This window comes from Bos taurus, chromosome 19 (assembly GCF_002263795.3).
Source record: "Bos taurus isolate L1 Dominette 01449 registration number 42190680 breed Hereford chromosome 19, ARS-UCD2.0, whole genome shotgun sequence".
NCBI classification, from domain to species: domain Eukaryota; kingdom Metazoa; phylum Chordata; class Mammalia; order Artiodactyla; family Bovidae; genus Bos; species Bos taurus.
Window position 1 is genome coordinate 47,042,699 of NC_037346.1, and position 16,702 is coordinate 47,059,400.

The window sequence follows — 16,702 nt, forward strand, 5'->3', positions numbered from 1 at the left end:
GCTGCGGTGACCTGTTGCATAATACGGAATAACTGTGGTTTGTCTTCTCTTTTATGAAATTTCCATTTGATCCTCTGAGATCCGCCAGCAGTCCGGTTGCTGGTGAGAGCGATGCTGTCTTCTGGGACGTCCAGGGACAGATTTCCCCTGGCTTTCTGGATACAGCCCCCATCTAGCAAAATCATGACACCCCTTTGCGACAGGGACGCTGACATGGGGTTCACACAAATGCTAAAACAAGACTTGCAAATGTTGGCGCTCCGCACCAGGCACGGGGGCCCTGCCTTCCCCTCCCCCATCTTTGCCCGGGTGGCTGAGCCCTGGGCTCCGCCCCTTCCCAACCCGGCCGGAGGAGGGGTGGGTCCTGCTCCGCGTGGAGGTAGCGGCCGCTGGAGACGCTGGCAGAAAGAGGCGGGACGCAGGGGGCGCCAGTGGCCCGGGTCTGGCCGCCTGGGTCAGCCGCGCGCCCCCGCCCCGCCACGCGGTGAAGTTTGCGGAAAGTTTTGCACAGCCAGCCGGGGAGTTGTGACGCAGCGTCTGGGGCTCCAAGCCCGGACCGAGAAGCGAGGGAAGGCGAGGCTGGGAGAGAGGGAAGCGGAGAGCGAGAGGAAAAGAGTGCACGCCGGGGTCCTCCTCGACCCCCCGGATCCTCCTCTCCCGCTTCCCCCTCTCCCTCCCGGGCCCCGCGCCCGCCCGCTCTTCCTCCCCTTCCCCTCCCACGCTGCCCGCTTCCCTTCCCCGCTGCCCCTCCAGCCCTCCTCCCCGGGTCTGCGCTCCTCCCTCCGCCCTCCCTCCTCCCGGCCTGCCTCCTTCCCTCCTCCTCCTCCCCTCCTCTCCCCGGGAGGCATCACTTCGTCCCGGCCCGGAGGAAGACGCGAGCCCCTCGCGGGCGGTCACCACAGCCCAGCACCCCTGCAGCCACCGCGCGCCGCGCCCGCGCTCCCTCGGTCCCCGCATCCCCCGCGCGCCACGCCGCGGGCATGGGGCCCGGCCGGCCGGCCCTCGCGCCCTGGCCTCATCACCTGCTGCGCTGCGCCTTGCTCTTCGGGGGTCTGCACTTCGGCCGCCCGGCCGCCGCCGCCGCCGCCGCCCTCCCGGGTAAGGCGCTTCCAACTTGGTCAACTTCGGGGGCCGGGCGCGGGGAGCGCCGGGGAGCGGGTCTCTCTCGACTTTTTCCTCCTTTCCCCCCGCCCCCCGCCTTTGCAGGACGTGTGTGTGTGTGTATGTGTGTGGCTGGGTTTTAAAAAATCGTCTCCGCTTTTCTGAAAGCGGGGCAGAGGGTGGCGGGGAGGACAGGGGTGAGGAAGGAGGAGCGCGCCTGGAGGTGGGGGAGGACCTGAGTGGAACCAGATGTGGCGGGCGGCGGGGGAGGGGAGCCCGGGGGTCTCGAGCTGCCTCGGAGGAAGAGGGCGGGCCCCGGGAGGACCCCCGCGCCCGCCCTCTAGGACCACCCGGCGCCTGCCCTGCGCTGGGCCCAGGGACCTGCAGGGCGCGTCTGGGGAAACCAGCGGAGACTCCAGGCCGGGCTCCTTGCTTTGCTTCGGGACCAAAGCGTTATTGTTGTTTTTGAATTATTCGTTAGGGCTTGGTTGCCCTTCCTGGCACCTCGGGGGTGTTGGTATTTTCTTTTCCACACTTGGTCTTCAAAGGACAGCCCGTGGCGGGCGGCATCCGCATCAATTGAACGGAGCTCTGTGGGGCAGTTTTGTGTCATCAGAAGGATGTAGCAGGCTTCGGCAAGGGTGTGTGTGTTTGTGTGTGTGTAGTGAAGAGAGTGTTGTGTGGGCGGCTCTGACCCAACTGGCACCCCTCCAGAGTGGACAGATCTTGGACGGCCAAAGAGCTGCTAACGATGCACAAACCCGACCAGCAGAAAACAAAAACCCAAAGCTGTGTCTTCTCTTCCTGCTGCTCTTTCAAAGGGTGACAGTGAAGTGTGGGGACAGACAGACCCACTCAGCGGTAATCCCAGGGGGAAAGGGGAAGATCTGCTTGCGGGGGTGGAGGGGGGGGCGGTGGCGGGGGGTACGCAGGAGTCAGAGCTGGAACTACCCGGGAGTGTGGTTATTACAGCCCAGGTGCTGGGCCTATGGAAAAGGCTTGGTCTTGTTTTATGTTTAATTTAGGGATGAGGCTGAGTGAAAGGGGACAGTCAGTGCAACGTGTGTAGTTTTGTGCAAAGCCCAGACAGCCCCCTGGAGGATCCGGGACCTCTAGCCATGGCCAGTGCTTGCTGAGTTTGCCTGCCCGCCCGTAGGGGACCGAGACACTTATCTGCCCAGATTGTGCCCAGCCACTGCGTGAGGTGGGGGCTGGGGTGACGCATATTCATGCCGAGCAGACCCCGCCTGCTGAATTCCAGACCCACCTGGAACTGAATATCAGACAAACAGAATCCAAGCAGTAACTCCCCACCCGCTGCAGGTCAAGGCACCCAGGCTGCCCCCTGCCTTGCCTTGCTGCTCTCCTGCATGCAGTTTCGCCCCCTGTGAAGGCAGGCCCGGTGGGAGGGGTGGAGGAGCCATTCCCAGAGCCCCAGAGCACATTGTAAAGCCAGGCAGGCCCTGGGAGGGTTGTGGCCAGAGTGCTGACTCAGCCTTTTCCCCTGTGGCGCCTTTGACAGAGTGAGCTGGAAATGCCTGGGTAGAGGCTGGGTCTGGGGAACCGCCTGGAGTGGCCCTCTGCCTCTGGGTCTCCTCCTGGCCCCACTTTGCCCTTCCTCAGGCTGTGTCCGTGGGTTTGAAGCCCCCATAGCCGTGGAGGGGCCTGTCCCTAGTGGCACTGCATTGGTCACTCTCGAAGAAGCTTAGGTGTGAGCAGGGGTGGATGGAGGGGACATGGGGTGGGGATGGCCTGGTCCCCAAAGCAGCAGTTGAGCAAGACGTTGCAGGTCCTTCCCTGCTGTGTTCCCTCGGCCTAGAATACTCCTCTTTCAGCAAATTCCTTCTTCATCCCCCTCTACCTGACGAATTAGGTGGTCCCTGGGAAGAATTTACCAGCACCAGGATCCGAATGGCCCCAGGAAATGCTTGTGGGAGATAGGATTTGGTTTGGCAGGCCAGCCCTGCTGGGTGAAACTTACCCTGGGGGCAGGGTGCTTCCTGACCACCAGGAGAGGAGAGGATGGGACACCGCAGAGCCCCTTGGTGTGGGATGGCAGAATCCATCTTTTCTCCACCATCCCCTGTGGAGTACCCAGAGGAGTACCCACACAGCTTGTGGCTGGAAGACTCTCTGTTAATTGCAGTACTGATGCATTTTTGTAGCTTTTACTGCTCAGTGCTGAGCCAAATACTTGGGGAGGAAGGAAGGTACAGAGGAGTCTAAGTTGCATCCTCAGAGAAAGAAAATTTTGTTGGTGGCACAAGAAACTGTGAGGCAAGGGGTCACCAAGGCCCCCAGGAGGGAGGCAGGGAGGAGAGCAGAGCAGGGAGACCGGGAAGGCAAGCTGGGCTGTGCTGGAGAGGCTGTGGAAGCTGGCCTGGCTGGGGTGGAGAGATCCTGAGTAGGGTGGGGGAGAAGCTCGACTGAAGAGGAAACTGGCCAGGTTTCCAAGAGGCCAGAGTGGGGGAACGACTTGCTGGCTGGCGGTGGGGAGCCCTGGAGAACCCCTGGGAGTTTCTGAGCAGAGGAATGAGGTGCGGATTAGAAAGAGGGCTGCTGGGAGCCCCGGGGATCAGGTATCCAGGTGCAGGAGCCAGGATACCTTGGGAAATCTTTCCATGGGGACAGACTCTGCTGTCTAAAGGACAGGGAGGGAGGCATTCCTTTGGAAAGGCATCAGGTACTTGCTGCTACTGCCGGAGTCAGCCAGACAGATCGCCTGCACTTCCGGCCCAGGTCCTGGTGAGTCATGGAGTTCAGAGCCTTCTTACTGCCCCCATCCGCCCATCCGCCTACAGAAGTCAGTCTTCCTTGCTCCCCCGACCTTCTGTGAGCTGCCAGGGCTGAGACAGTGCCCAGCTGAGCTGTGGTTAGTGCTGAGATCTGGCCCTCCCCTGGGGTGACGTGAACAAGGTGAGGGCGTAGGCAGAGGCGGCCAGGGTCTTGGTCCCCATCGCACACAGGAGAGAAATCTCAGCTTTCTGAGGCCTGCAGGGTGTGGTTGATTTGGGCCGATGAGAGGATTTCAGAAGCCCCATGAAGTTCTCAGAAGAGCATTCACTTGCATTCACCACTAATTTCAGCATTGAATAGGAGCCCCATTGCCCCTTCAGCAGGGTTAAGTGGTTTCGCAGTGGCTACCATTCTTCAAGCGCGGGGCGCGGGGCTGCACGCGTGCTGTCCGGGCAAGGGCTCTTCCAAGTCTCATAACCTCTCACATGTTGGCTGTCAACAGCTGAAAGATGTTAGGTTGTTTGCACAAGACCCTACCTCCTCGCCGCTAGAAGGTGGTCAAAGTGAGATTCAAACCCAGGTGTGGCTACTCAGCCTCGGCACTTCAGTACCAGACCTCGCTGAGAATCTGTTAAGATTAACACTGTGAAATAGGTATGTTAGGAAAGGCTGGAAAATTCTGTGGTAGAGGGTACCCCCCCACCCAGAGCTCCAAGTCCTCTGGAACGTGCTCTGCACATGTCCTCCAGAGGGGAGTCCCCGGAAGGGGTGGCGGGCATCCTCTGTTCTCCCCCAGCTGTCTGGTGTCTCCCCCCGTCCCCTGGACCCCAGACGCAGGGCTGGGCCCCCCTTGGTGTCCTCAGGGGGTCTGAGGTGCCTGCTCCCAAGGGACTGAAGGGGTCCGGTGGAGCAAGAGCCCCACTACCCCGAGGTCAGGGGTTCATGTTCATTCAGCCAGTCTGTCAAAGGATGTTTACTGAGCCTGGGCGGTGCTGCAAGCAGGAATGACCTCCGCCTTTTCTTGTGAGCCCACCTTCCCTGCACCCCCAGTGGGGGTCCCTGGGCTTGGAGGGCCTGGGCATTGCCAACAGGAAGTGTCCTTCCTGTTTAGTCCGTTATGAGAGGGGGGTGGGGGGCCACCAGTTTCCCATAACTGGATCCTATAAAGCTGGGTGGGGTGGGCCATTGAGCGGTGACGCAGCTCTTGGACCTCACCCTGGGCCCTGCAGATCCCAGTTACTCCTCAGCAGGAGCTGTGTCGTCAACAGGCAGGATGAAGGCTGCACAGTGGCCTCAGCCAGCTCCAGCTCCTCAGAGGACAGGCTGGGCTGGGACCCCACCCTCGGCCCCACATGGAACTCCGGTGGCCAGTTAGGTGCCTTCCTGCCCTTCCCCCTCTTTGGATCCTCTGTCCCCTCTTCTGAGCCCCTTGACCATGTATACCCCTCCCATCCTGCCTGCCTGGCTGGGCCCATGCTCTCTGTCTCTCCTCAGCCCTGCCCTCCCCCAACTTGAGTTCCCCACCCCTAAAAAAGCCCTGATTGTGTTGCTAGATGGTGGCTAGGAACCCTCAGCTTCTTCTCAGGCCCCCACGCATTACCCCTGCTCTCCTCCTGCCTCCTTGAACCTTTGCCCCCCAACCTTATCCCCTGCCATCTTCAGGCCTTTGCACATACCCTTCCCTCTGCCTGGCATGCCCTCCCCTTCTTCTGGCCTGACTGCCACTGCCCTTCCTTCAAGACTCAGGAGTCTCAGAAGGACCCAAAGGGGTCCTGGTCACTGCTTCTTGGGCTCGCCTGGGCTAAGGAGACAAGCTCACAGAGGGTAAACACAGGGATAAACACCAGAATGGAGGGGTGGCCTTTTTTCCTTGGAGGTCATCTCTAGAAGGACACGGTGAGAAGCTGCTGTAGTGGGCTTGGAGCTCCTACAGGGAAAAACAGGAAGCCCATTGCCCAGACTCTCCCGACATCCTCAGAAAGTGTGTGGAATGGAGGGCAGACACAGCTCACCACAAGGTAGACTGAGGCAGGAGATGGGTGGCTGGGAGCACCCCGCCCTGCTTCCTCTTAGAGGTAAATCAGCACAGCTGTGTGAACTCGGGCAGAGGCTCCCGTTTCTTCATCTGTAAAAATAAAATAATAGTCCCTCATAGGGGTGTCATAAGACATGACATAATAGATGTATGAAATACATGAAACAATGCTGGACAGTCACGTCTCAGCAAATAATATTAAATTAGTGCTGTTTTTTATTATGGGGAGAGAAAACATGAAAAAATACAATCCTCAACAAAGTTCTAAATACCTGCAGCCACTTTTTTAATCAAAGTAGCTCTTTGATTATCCATTATTGCTTGGTGACACTTTGCTAACTACCGTTAAGTGCCTAAAAGTAACCATACTTTTTATGAAAGTAAATTTAAATCCTAAAGAAAAAAAAAATACCCATCCTCAGTTGTCTTTACCCCTTAAGCCACTCAATTTACTCCCCTCCTGCTGCTTCTCTTTATAATGAAACTTCTTCAGCTAAAATTACCTTGGAGCCAAGTTCCTGGGACTCTGCCCTTTCAGCTAATGGTCATTCCCCCTCATCTAGCCTTCCCCCTAAGAAGCTGCCTCCCAGGGGTTCTAGTAATTAGGCTTCCTAATTACTAAATCCCTGCCCCTGCTCTGGCCTCACCTTGTAGCATGCGTGCTGCCGATAGCCTGTTTTATAATACATGCTGTGTGGAAAATGGTCAGCCCTACAGGGGTAAAGTTTTAAAGATTTGAGGTCCTCACTTCCCTTGACCCGCAGCCTAACAGTAGTCACTGTCGGTAGTTGAGGTGACCCTCCCTTTTTTCTGCGTACACACAGACAAATACTCTTTTTACACAAACAGGACCATGTTTTATGCTGTACAATACATTAAATTGTATTTTGTAATATTCGTGGCCTTTCCATGACAGGCTTCAGAGCTGTGTCATTCTTAACGGTGCTCAGTAGTCCATTGGAAGGATGTACTGTCTTTTTTGGGTTTTTTGCTGCTTCCCTGTTGATGGACACTGTTTGGAAGTTCTCTCTCGCTCTGACCTCTGCGATGTGGTTTGCATCCGGGGTCTCCGCCTCCAGCCTCAGTCCAGAGTCCCCATCGTTGCCAGACTTATGATCAAAAGGGCCGCTTTTATCGCCAGTCTCAACTTTCTGAACTGAGAATTTGAGGCCTTCCACGGTCAGGGTCTAGCCTGTCTCTTCAAACCCTTGAGCAAGTCGCGTTCAGATGCCCTGAGTCCTGCCTGTGAAGCCCCTGCTTCTCTCTCCGCCGCCAGGAGGGCGTGGCTCCGCAGGTGTGGCTCCGAGTCTCCGCTCTGACCTGCAGCTTTAGCCTTCTAAAAGGAGCGTTTCTCCCGTCTCCTTTCGCAATTCATCGCTGCCGCCGGCCAGGTGGAGACTCTTCCCTCTTCTTCGCCGACTGGAAGAACCTCCAGAGCAAGGCTTTGTCAACCCGGCACAGCCTCCCACCTTGGACACAGTTGCTGCTGCTAAGTCACTTCAGTCGTGTCCGACTCTGTGCGACCCCCATAGACGGCAGCCCACCAGGCTCCCCCATCCCTGGGAGTCTCCAGGCAAGAACACTGGAGTGGGTTGCCATTTCCTTCTCCAATGCATGAAAGTGAAAAGTGAAAGTGAAGTCGCTCAGTCGTGCCAGACCCTCAGCAACCCCATGGACTGCAGCCTTCCAGGCTCCTGTGTCCATGGGATTTTCCAGGCAAGAGTACTGGAGTGGGGTGCCATTGCCTTCTCCTTGGACACGGTATCCTTTAGTAAATATTAATTGAATCAAACAAAGCGGACAGGTGTTCCAAAGAGCTCCCCTCACAGGTTTTATTTAGTGTAATTGGCGTATAAGATTGTATTAAATTTAAGGTGTACACATAATGATTTGATGTTTGTGTATATTGCAAAATGGGGCTTCCCAGGTCGTGTGGTGATAAAGAATCCACCTGCTAATACAAGAGACTCCGAGATGTGGGTTCCATCCCTGGGTGGAGAAGATCTCCTGGAGTAGGAAATGGCAACCCCCTCTGGTATTCTTGCGGAAAATTTCGTGGACAGAGGAGCCTGGCTGGGCTACAGTCCATGGGATTGCAGAGAGTCAAACTCACTGAGCAACTCAGTACACACATTGGAAAATGATCTCCACATACGTTTAGTTATCATACTGTCCATCCCCTCACATGATGGTAAATTTATTCCTGTGATGAGACTTGTGTTTGTAGTAGTAGAAAGGCAATGAAGAGAGTTGCCCTTCCAGAGTTACAATCGTGAAAAACATATGGCATTGAATTAAACAGAAAAAGAGTCCAGTAGACTGGAGTAAATTTCAAACATAGATCTAGACTGTTACAAGAACTAACGTGGGACATGCCAGAAACAACACACTGATATGAAAAGGAATCCGTGCTTGTAAATGGTATGGGACAACTGGATTATAATTTTAAAATTTTAGTTTCAATTTCTAGCTGATTGCAGCTGAGACAATTCAGCTGGCGAGTTTGTCATGTAGAAAGTGCAAAGATCACTAGAAATTAACTTTCAAAAATACATAATTAAGCTAGTGAAAACAGAAAACCTAATCATGGCACATCTGTGAGGAAACTTATCTGTATGACTGGGGCATGTAAATTAGTTCAGTTTTTCTGGATTCAGTCTTTCAGACAAGATGTAAGAAACTAGATAAGTAACACTTCATATCCTTTGACCTCGTAATTCCGCTTGGGGATTTGTAAGTCATTAACCGCAAAAAGGAAAAAAAAAATGTTCATAGAAAGACTGTTTGTAGTAGCAAACCAAATTGGAAACCATCTAGAAGCCCAATAGCAAAAGCGTAGCTAATCAAACCAAGATATCTTAACACAATGGACAACTTATGTAGTTCTAAACAACAAATACAGAACTAATGCCAGTATGTGGAAATATATCTAAGAAGGAAACTTCTCATGACCACAAAACAAGCTTACAAAATAATTTGTAATTACTCTGGTAGTAATTAAGTGAAGATACATGGCTGATCCCTGACAAGCAGTTTCTCATTCATTCGGTTAGCTGTTGTTTTTGTTTTCTGAGCGCTGATAATGTGCTACGTGTAGTATTTGATGCTGAGGACACCGAGGCAGGCATGGCTCCTGCCTTCCTGAAGCTTACATTTTAAGAGCAGCACCCCACCCCCAGCGGAGAGCAATGTTCCAGAAGCAAATTGCACTGATTTCATTTTAGGTGCAATTTTAAGTTTGTTAGAAGAAAGATGGAAGCAATAGACTGCTCAGAAATATCAGACACAGGGTCAGGAACCTGTCTGACCACAAAGAGAACAGCCCTGAGTCAGAGCAGCCTGGTCAAGTAGGAATTCAACAGGAAATGGCCTTGTAGTCAGTCTTGGTCCCCAAGGAAAGGGTTTGCTAACTTCACAGATGCTTAACCTCATTTCTGAGGATCTGAGGAGATAAGTAAGAGTGGTTTAGAAGCACTGTTTTACAGTAGCCAAAACAAAAATGCACCTTGAAAGAAATATGGATAATTATAGAGTAGAAACACACAATGAAATATAATGCAGTAGTAAACTGGCAGACCTCAATGCATGCATCAACGTGAGTGATTCTTAGAGACAAAATGTTGAGTGGGAAAAAAAACCTCAGAGGACTACATTGGTATTACACTCGGTCTCAAACGACTAGAAGAGTTGCGGGGAAAATGCAGTGAGCATTCGTATACTCTCCACCTGGAAGCACCAATGGTTAACGTTTGGCCACATTTGCTTTATCTCACTCTGTGTGTGTGTGTGTGTGTGTGTGTGTGTGTGTGTGTGTGTGTGTGTGTGTGTGTGTGTGTGTGTGTGTGTGCGTGCTCTGAAGCTTTGCGTTACTGATGGCATTTCACATCAGTATTTCATCATGTATCAACTAAAAACAAAGACATTCTATAAAACCGTAATCACATCGAAGAAAGATAACAGATGCAACAGTTCTTTTTTTCTAATATGCAGTTTGTGTTTGAATTTCTCCAGTTGTCCCCACGATATCAGCTGTTGTTTAAGTCTAGGACTTAACTTGATGTCGTGTCTCTCAGTCTCTTTTAATCTAAAATGGTTGGTCTTTTTTTCTTTTATGACATTGCATATTTATTTATTTGGCTGTGCCAAGTCTTCATTGTGGCATGTGGGATCTAGTTCCTCAACCAGGGATCGAACCCAGGCCAGCTTCATTGGGAGCTTGGAGTCTTAGCCACTGGACCGCTAGGGAAGTCCCTATGACATTCCATTTTTGATGACTTCAGGTCAGTCGTTTGATAGAATGTTAGCAGTCATTTTATCTGATTGTCGAATCGTTAAATTCATGCTAAACATTTTTGGGAGGAAAAGCGCAGGTGTGGGACACAAATGAGTTCTTTCCATTGTGTCACATTACGTTAGTTTGTTCCCTTATTGGTGTTGCTGACTTTGATCGCTTGGTTCAGATGGTGTCTACCAGATTTGTCCACTAAAAAGGTACCTTTTCTCCTTTTATTTGGTAGATAATTTAAGACACTAAACGATATTCTTTAAAAAGCAAAGTTGCTCCTAGCAGCGCTATTCATAATAGCCCCAAACTGAAAACTCCCCAGACGCCCATCAACAATGGAATGGTTCAGGTGTGGTGGCTCCACACAGTTCTAGCATACAGCACTGAGAATACAACACGTGTGACAGTGTGGAGGAAGCGCACAAAACTACTGAACCAGAAGCAAGGCATCCATGCCGAATGATCCCTTGTATATGAAGTGCAAAGAAGAGGGTAACACTGCCTGCAGTCAGACAGCGGTTACCCCTAGTGGAAGAAGCTGTAACCAGAAGGTGTCGCAGATAACATTTAGAAGAAAAACGGGAGATATCTGGAACATTTGTGGCAAGAAGCTCATATAAACCAATGAGAAAAATGCAGGAACCTCCACTAGTTTTTTTCTAATTATCATTGAATTTATTTGTTTTGGCTATACTGCGTCTTCATTGCGGAGCATGGGCTCTAGAGTGATGCAAGGGCTTAGTTGCCCTTTAGTATGTGGGATCTTAGTTCCTGGACCAGGGATTGAACCCATGTCCCCTGCATTGCCAAGTGGATTCTTAGCTACTGCACCACCAGGGATGTTCCTCCACTAGTTTTAAGGCATTTAAGATGAGCCAATAAAGGCTGCGAACAGAGTTCACAAAGAAGAAATACTGATGTCCAATATGCTTTGGAAAATGTTTTAAATCACTAGCAATAAAAAAAAAAGATACCCTTCTCAGAGCACCATCAAAGTACCAACAAAGAGTGATGTAACAATACATTCAATATAATATTATTTATAATTGAGGAGAATCTGCTTACAAATTGAAGACTAGTAATAGCTAGAGAATGAGTAAATGAAATGTATGCTGTCATGGAATAGCATACAGCCGTTAAAATGGTTTTTACAAAATTAAAAGACACATTACAGTCCTTTTTCTAAAATGTTAAGTGCAAAACAAGACTCAGAAGCATTTGTTTGGGAGTGTAGTATATATCAATAAATGAACATAACTTGTATTTGAAGTAAGTAGGCAACATAAAATTGGTAAAGATCACACCAAAATTTAGCGGAAGTCATATGTATCAGAAAACTAAGATCATGGCATCTGTTCCCATCACTTCATGGGAAATAGATGGGGAAACAGTGTCAGACTTTATTTTTGGGGGCTCCAAAATCACTGCAGATGGTGACTGAAGCCATAAAATTAAAAGACACTTACTCCTTGGAAGGAAAGTTATGACCAACTTTACTTTGCCAACACAGGTCCGTCTAGTCAAGCCTATGGTTTTTCTAGTGGTCATGTATGGATGTGAGAGTTGGACTGTGAAGAAAGCTGAGCACCGAATTGATGCTTTTGAACTGTGGTGTTGGAGAAGACTCCTGAGAGTCCCTTGGACTGTAAGGAGATCCAACCAGTCCATTCTAAAGGAGATCAGTCCTGGGTGTTCTTTGGAAGGACTGATGCTAAAGCTGAAACTCCAGTACTTTGGCCACCTCATGCGAAGAGTTGACTCTTTGGAAAAGACCCTGATGCTGGGATGGATTGGGGGCAGGAGGAGAAGGGAACGACAGAGGATGAGATGGTTGGATGGCATCACTGACTCAATGGACATGAGTTTGAGTGAACTCCGGGAGTTGGTGATGGACAGGGAGGCCTGGTGTGCTGCGATTCATGGGGTCACAAAGAGTCGGAGGCAATTGAGCAACTGAACTGAACTGAAGGGAGCCTTGTCAGGTGGGTCCAGCACAGCGGGGCCCGCCTGGCTGCAGAAGGGAAGAGTGGACACTGGGTGGGGGGTGGGTGGCCCCCAGGACTGAGACCCAGCTGGCTGGGACCTTGCTTAGTTTCCCAAGCCACTCCCCGCCTGCCCCTCTTGGTTTTTTGTTTTTTTTTTTAATGACGAGTTGGAGCTGGGCTTCACCTGCTGGCTGGCAAGAAGGCTGGTGTAGGAGGGTCACCCTCTGAGATGGGTTCCTGAAGGTGCACTCAGGATGCTCAGTAGCAAGAGCTGGACAATGGATGAGGCACCAGACTCGAGCTCTTTGCATTAACAGACCCTCAAATGCAAACCCCTTGTTCTTGGTGCTCATCAACCAAGTGTTTACTCAAGGGACAGCCGGAGAGAAGGCAAACTCAATAATACATCTACTAAGTGGTGGTCCTTACGGACAAGATTGGAGTGCATATCAGATAAGTGCCAGTCAAGGGACAGGCTTTTGGAAGGCTTCCTCCTTTTTGAAATCTTTATGTGTAACAAATGAGAGAAATGGAAACCAGGTTAATACTCACTGAGCAGGTCTAATCTGCCAGGGTCAGTATTAGGCAATTGTACATGCCCCATATTTTTAATCCTCACATTGCTCCATTTCATGGATAAGGGAATTGAGCCAGCAAGGCTGTGAGCCAGATCACGCATCTCGTGAGTGGCAGAGTCCCCGTCTGTTTGGTTTCCTGCGTGGTCTTGTTTTATTTTTGTAAACAAGTAAGTATGCGTTATAATATAATGGACATTAGGCAAGACAGAGAGAGAACTTTGCAATACTTACATTTACTCATGAACTTCTTTCTCTCACCCTGTTCCTCCCACCCAATTTCTTATTTTGTATTTTCCATGCTTTGCTCTTAAAGTTTTTCATTCTTGGTGTACTATATAAATACAGGAAAGTGAACACCGTAAATGTTCAGCTCAATGAATTTTCACAAGTTTACAAAACCCTTGGGGGTCAGACTGGGTTCCCTTCACCGGAAGGCTTCACCCTCTTAGGCACCCACACTTTTCTGTTGCCCTCTCACTTCCTCAACAGCCAAGGATTGGATCCAGCAAATAAATAACATTGCCAGTATTACCAGTGCTTTCAATGCGTTTACACATTTTTCTATAACTTCATTAGATATGTATATTTCTTCTTGATGAACTGCCTGTTCAGACATATTCTTTATCATCTCATCTCTTCAGGTCTTAGGGGCTTAAAATTACTGGGTCTCTATATTTTTTCTCATTGGCTTATATGAACTTCTTGCTGTGTTTGTTAGAAATATCTTTCCCCTGTTGGTTGTTCATTTAAGTTTTTTATTTTGGGGGGAATTCTCTGATGGTTCAGTGGTTAGGGCTCCAGGCTTTCGCTGCCAAGGGCCTGAGTTTAACCCCTGGTCTGGTAAATAGAGTCCCATAAGCCATGTAGTACATACAGTGTGTGTATATGTATGTGTGTGTGTGTGCGTGTATGTGTGTGTCTGTGTATCTTTTTTAACCTCCCCCCCCCACACACACACTTGTTTTTTTTTTTCAGTAAAGTTTACAAAACCCTTGGGGGTCAGACTGGGTTCCCTTCACCGGAAGGCTTCACCCTCTTAGGCACCCACACTTTTCTGTTGCCCTCTCACTTCCTCAGGACCCTCAGCAGCTCATCTGAACTTGTGGGCAGCTTCAGTTAGCAAACTTGAATAAAGCTGCAGAAGGACAATGTTATGTATATATTTTTTCAGGATCAGAATACATTTTGGTGATTATAAACAAATAGTACACAATTCAAAAGTTGAAAAAGTTTCAAAAAAAGGTTACGTAAAATTTCACAGCTAGGAAACAGCCACTATGCTGTCGAACTGTCTCCTCGCCTCTCCTCTCCTCTCTCTGTATAAAACTTGACATAAAGGTTTCAGTGTTGGCTTGTAACATTTTTTGGCTTGTAACATTTTTTCATAGGCCAATGTGTCATCAGTGTGTTTCCACCCAGTGCTTCCATTGACTGTGTAAGATTCCATTATACAGATGTACCATAACTAGCCCATGTTAGACATTCAGGTCATATCTCTTTTTATTTGGAAAATACAAAGAGAAGAAAATAAAAATCACCAGCTGTCCCGTATGTCAGTAATAACCACTGTTAACACTTAGGCATGTACAGTGGTTCTGAGATTCTGGTGAGCCTCAGAATCACCTGGGAGTCTTATTTACAATGCAGATATTCCTTCTTTCTGAGCTTCTAATTCAGCAGGCCGGCTGTAGGGCTGGGGCTTTCCAGGTGGTGCTAGTGGTAAAGAACCTGCCTGCCAAAGCAGAAGAACTTGGGTTCGGTCCCTGGGTCCAGAAGGTCCCCTGGAGGACGGCACAGCAATCCACTTTAGTATTCTTGCCTGGAGAATCCCATGGGCAGAGGAGCCTGGCGGGCTACAATCCATAGGATCGCAGAGAGTCAGGAGTGAAGTGACTTAGCATGCGCGCACACCTTAGGGCTGGGCATTTGCTCTGTAAACAAGCATGCCTGGAGATTTGGACTCCCACGTTTAATAAAAAGCATGCACAAAGGTCTTTTCAGACTTTACTTGATTTAAAAGTAAATAGAAACAAGGTCATATTATACATTGAATTTTTAAAAATCGGTTCCAGTGTGAACGTCTGTACGTGTCAGAATACTCCTGCAAGTTGATTAGTGTTGTCTGCGTAGTTTCGCATTGCATGAATGTATTTCATTTGGCTGTGTCAACGCCATGTTGTTGGACATTAATTTCCACCCAGTCATTGTTATCGGTAATGCTATGTAGCAAAATCTTTGCATAGATTCTTTTTTAAAATGTATTTCTTTTTAATTGGAGGATAATTGCTTTAGAGTGTAGTGCTGATTCATACCTCACCATGAATAAACTGCAAGCATACCTATGTCCCCTCCCTCTGTGCCCCTACCCTCTCCCACCGTCTAGGTGCTCGCAGAGCACTGGGCTGAGCTCCCTGCATCATACGGCAGATTCCCACCGACTATCTAATTTACATATGCTAATGTGTATGTTTCAGTGCTACTGGTCTCTCACTTCATCCCACCCTCTCCTTGCCCTGCTGTGTCCACAAGTCTGTTCTGTGTCTGCATCTCGATTCCTGTCCTGCAGATGGATTCATCAGTACATTTTTCTAGATTACATGTATATGCATTAGTATACAGTATTTGTTTTCCTCCTTCTGACTTACTTCATTTTGTTTAAGATCCTCTATTTTTATTTATTTAATTTTTTAATAAAAAATAATAAATTTTTTATTTAATTTATGTATTTAATACGCTCTATCCACCTCACTAGAACGGGCTCAAATTCACTTTTTATGGCTGAGTAATATTCCACTGTATATAGGTACCACAGTTTCTTTATCCATTCATCTGCTGATGGACATCTAGGTGACTTTCAAGTCCTTGCTGTTGTAGATAGTGCTTCTGTGAACATGGGGCACGTGTTGTCTTTTTGAATTGTGATTTTCTCAGGATGTATACCCAGTAGTGGCACTGTTGGGTCATATGGTAGTTTTTTCCCCTAGTTTTTAAATAAATTTCCATACTGTTCTCCATAGTGGTTGTATCAGTGTACAGTCCCACCAGTGGTGCCCGAGGGTTCACTTTTCTTCACATCCCCTCCAGCATTTATAGTTTGTAGATTTTTTGATGATGGCCATTCTCACAAGTGCAGATGACACCACCCTTACGGCAGAAAACAAAGAGGAACTAAAGAGCTTCTTGATGAAAATGCAAAAGCTGGCTTAAAACTCAGCGTTCAAAAAGCTAAGACCATGGCATCCAGTTCCATCACTTCATGGCAAATAGATGGGGAAACAATGGAAACAGTGACAGACTTTATTTTCTTGGGCTCCAAAATCACTGCAGATGGGGACTGCAGCCACGAAATTAAAAGATGCTTACTCCTTGGAAGAAAAGCTATGGTAAACCTAGACAGCATATTGAAAAGCAGAGACATTACTTTGCCAACAAAGGTCCGTTTAGTCAAAGCTGTGGTTTTTCCAGTAGTCATGTGTGGATGTGAGTGTGGACCATAAAGAAGGCTGAGCGCCGAAGAATTAATGCTTTCAAACTGTGGTGTTTGAGAAGACTCTTGAGAATCCCTTGGACTGCAAGGAGATTAAACCAGTCAGTCCTAAAGGAAATCAATCTTGAATATTCATTGGAAGGACTGATGCTGAAGCTGAAGCTAGAATACTTTGGCCACTTGGTTCGAAGAGCTGACTCATTGGGGGAAAACCGTCTGATGCTGGGAAGGATTGAGGGCAGGAGAAGGGACCGCCAGGATGAGATGGTTGGATGGCGTCACTGACTCAATGGACATGGGTTTGAGCAAGTTCTGTGAGATGGTGAAGGGCAGGGATGCCTGGTGTGCTGCAGTCCATGAAGTTGCAGAGTCGGACATGATTGAGCGACTGAACAACAATAATTCTGACTAGTATGAGGTGATACTTCATTGTAATTTTGATTTGCATTTTCATAATAACAAATGCTGTTGAACATTTTTTCATGTGTTTATTAG

The 16,702-nt window shown here is 49.1% G+C and overlaps 1 protein-coding gene across 2 annotated transcripts in view; it reads left to right on the forward strand.

The window, feature by feature from the left end:
* Nucleotides 1-443: 443 nt before the first annotated feature.
* MRC2 (mannose receptor C type 2) overlaps nt 444-16,702 on the forward strand; it is a 60,028-nt gene continuing 43,769 nt past the window's right edge. For both annotated transcript variants that reach the window (NM_001369911.1, NM_001192670.2), the window contains exon 1: nt 444-1,098. In NM_001369911.1, coding sequence (NP_001356840.1) covers nt 981-1,098 — 118 coding nt within the window. In that variant the 5' untranslated portion in view covers nt 444-980. The remainder of the gene's footprint in view (nt 1,099-16,702) is intronic.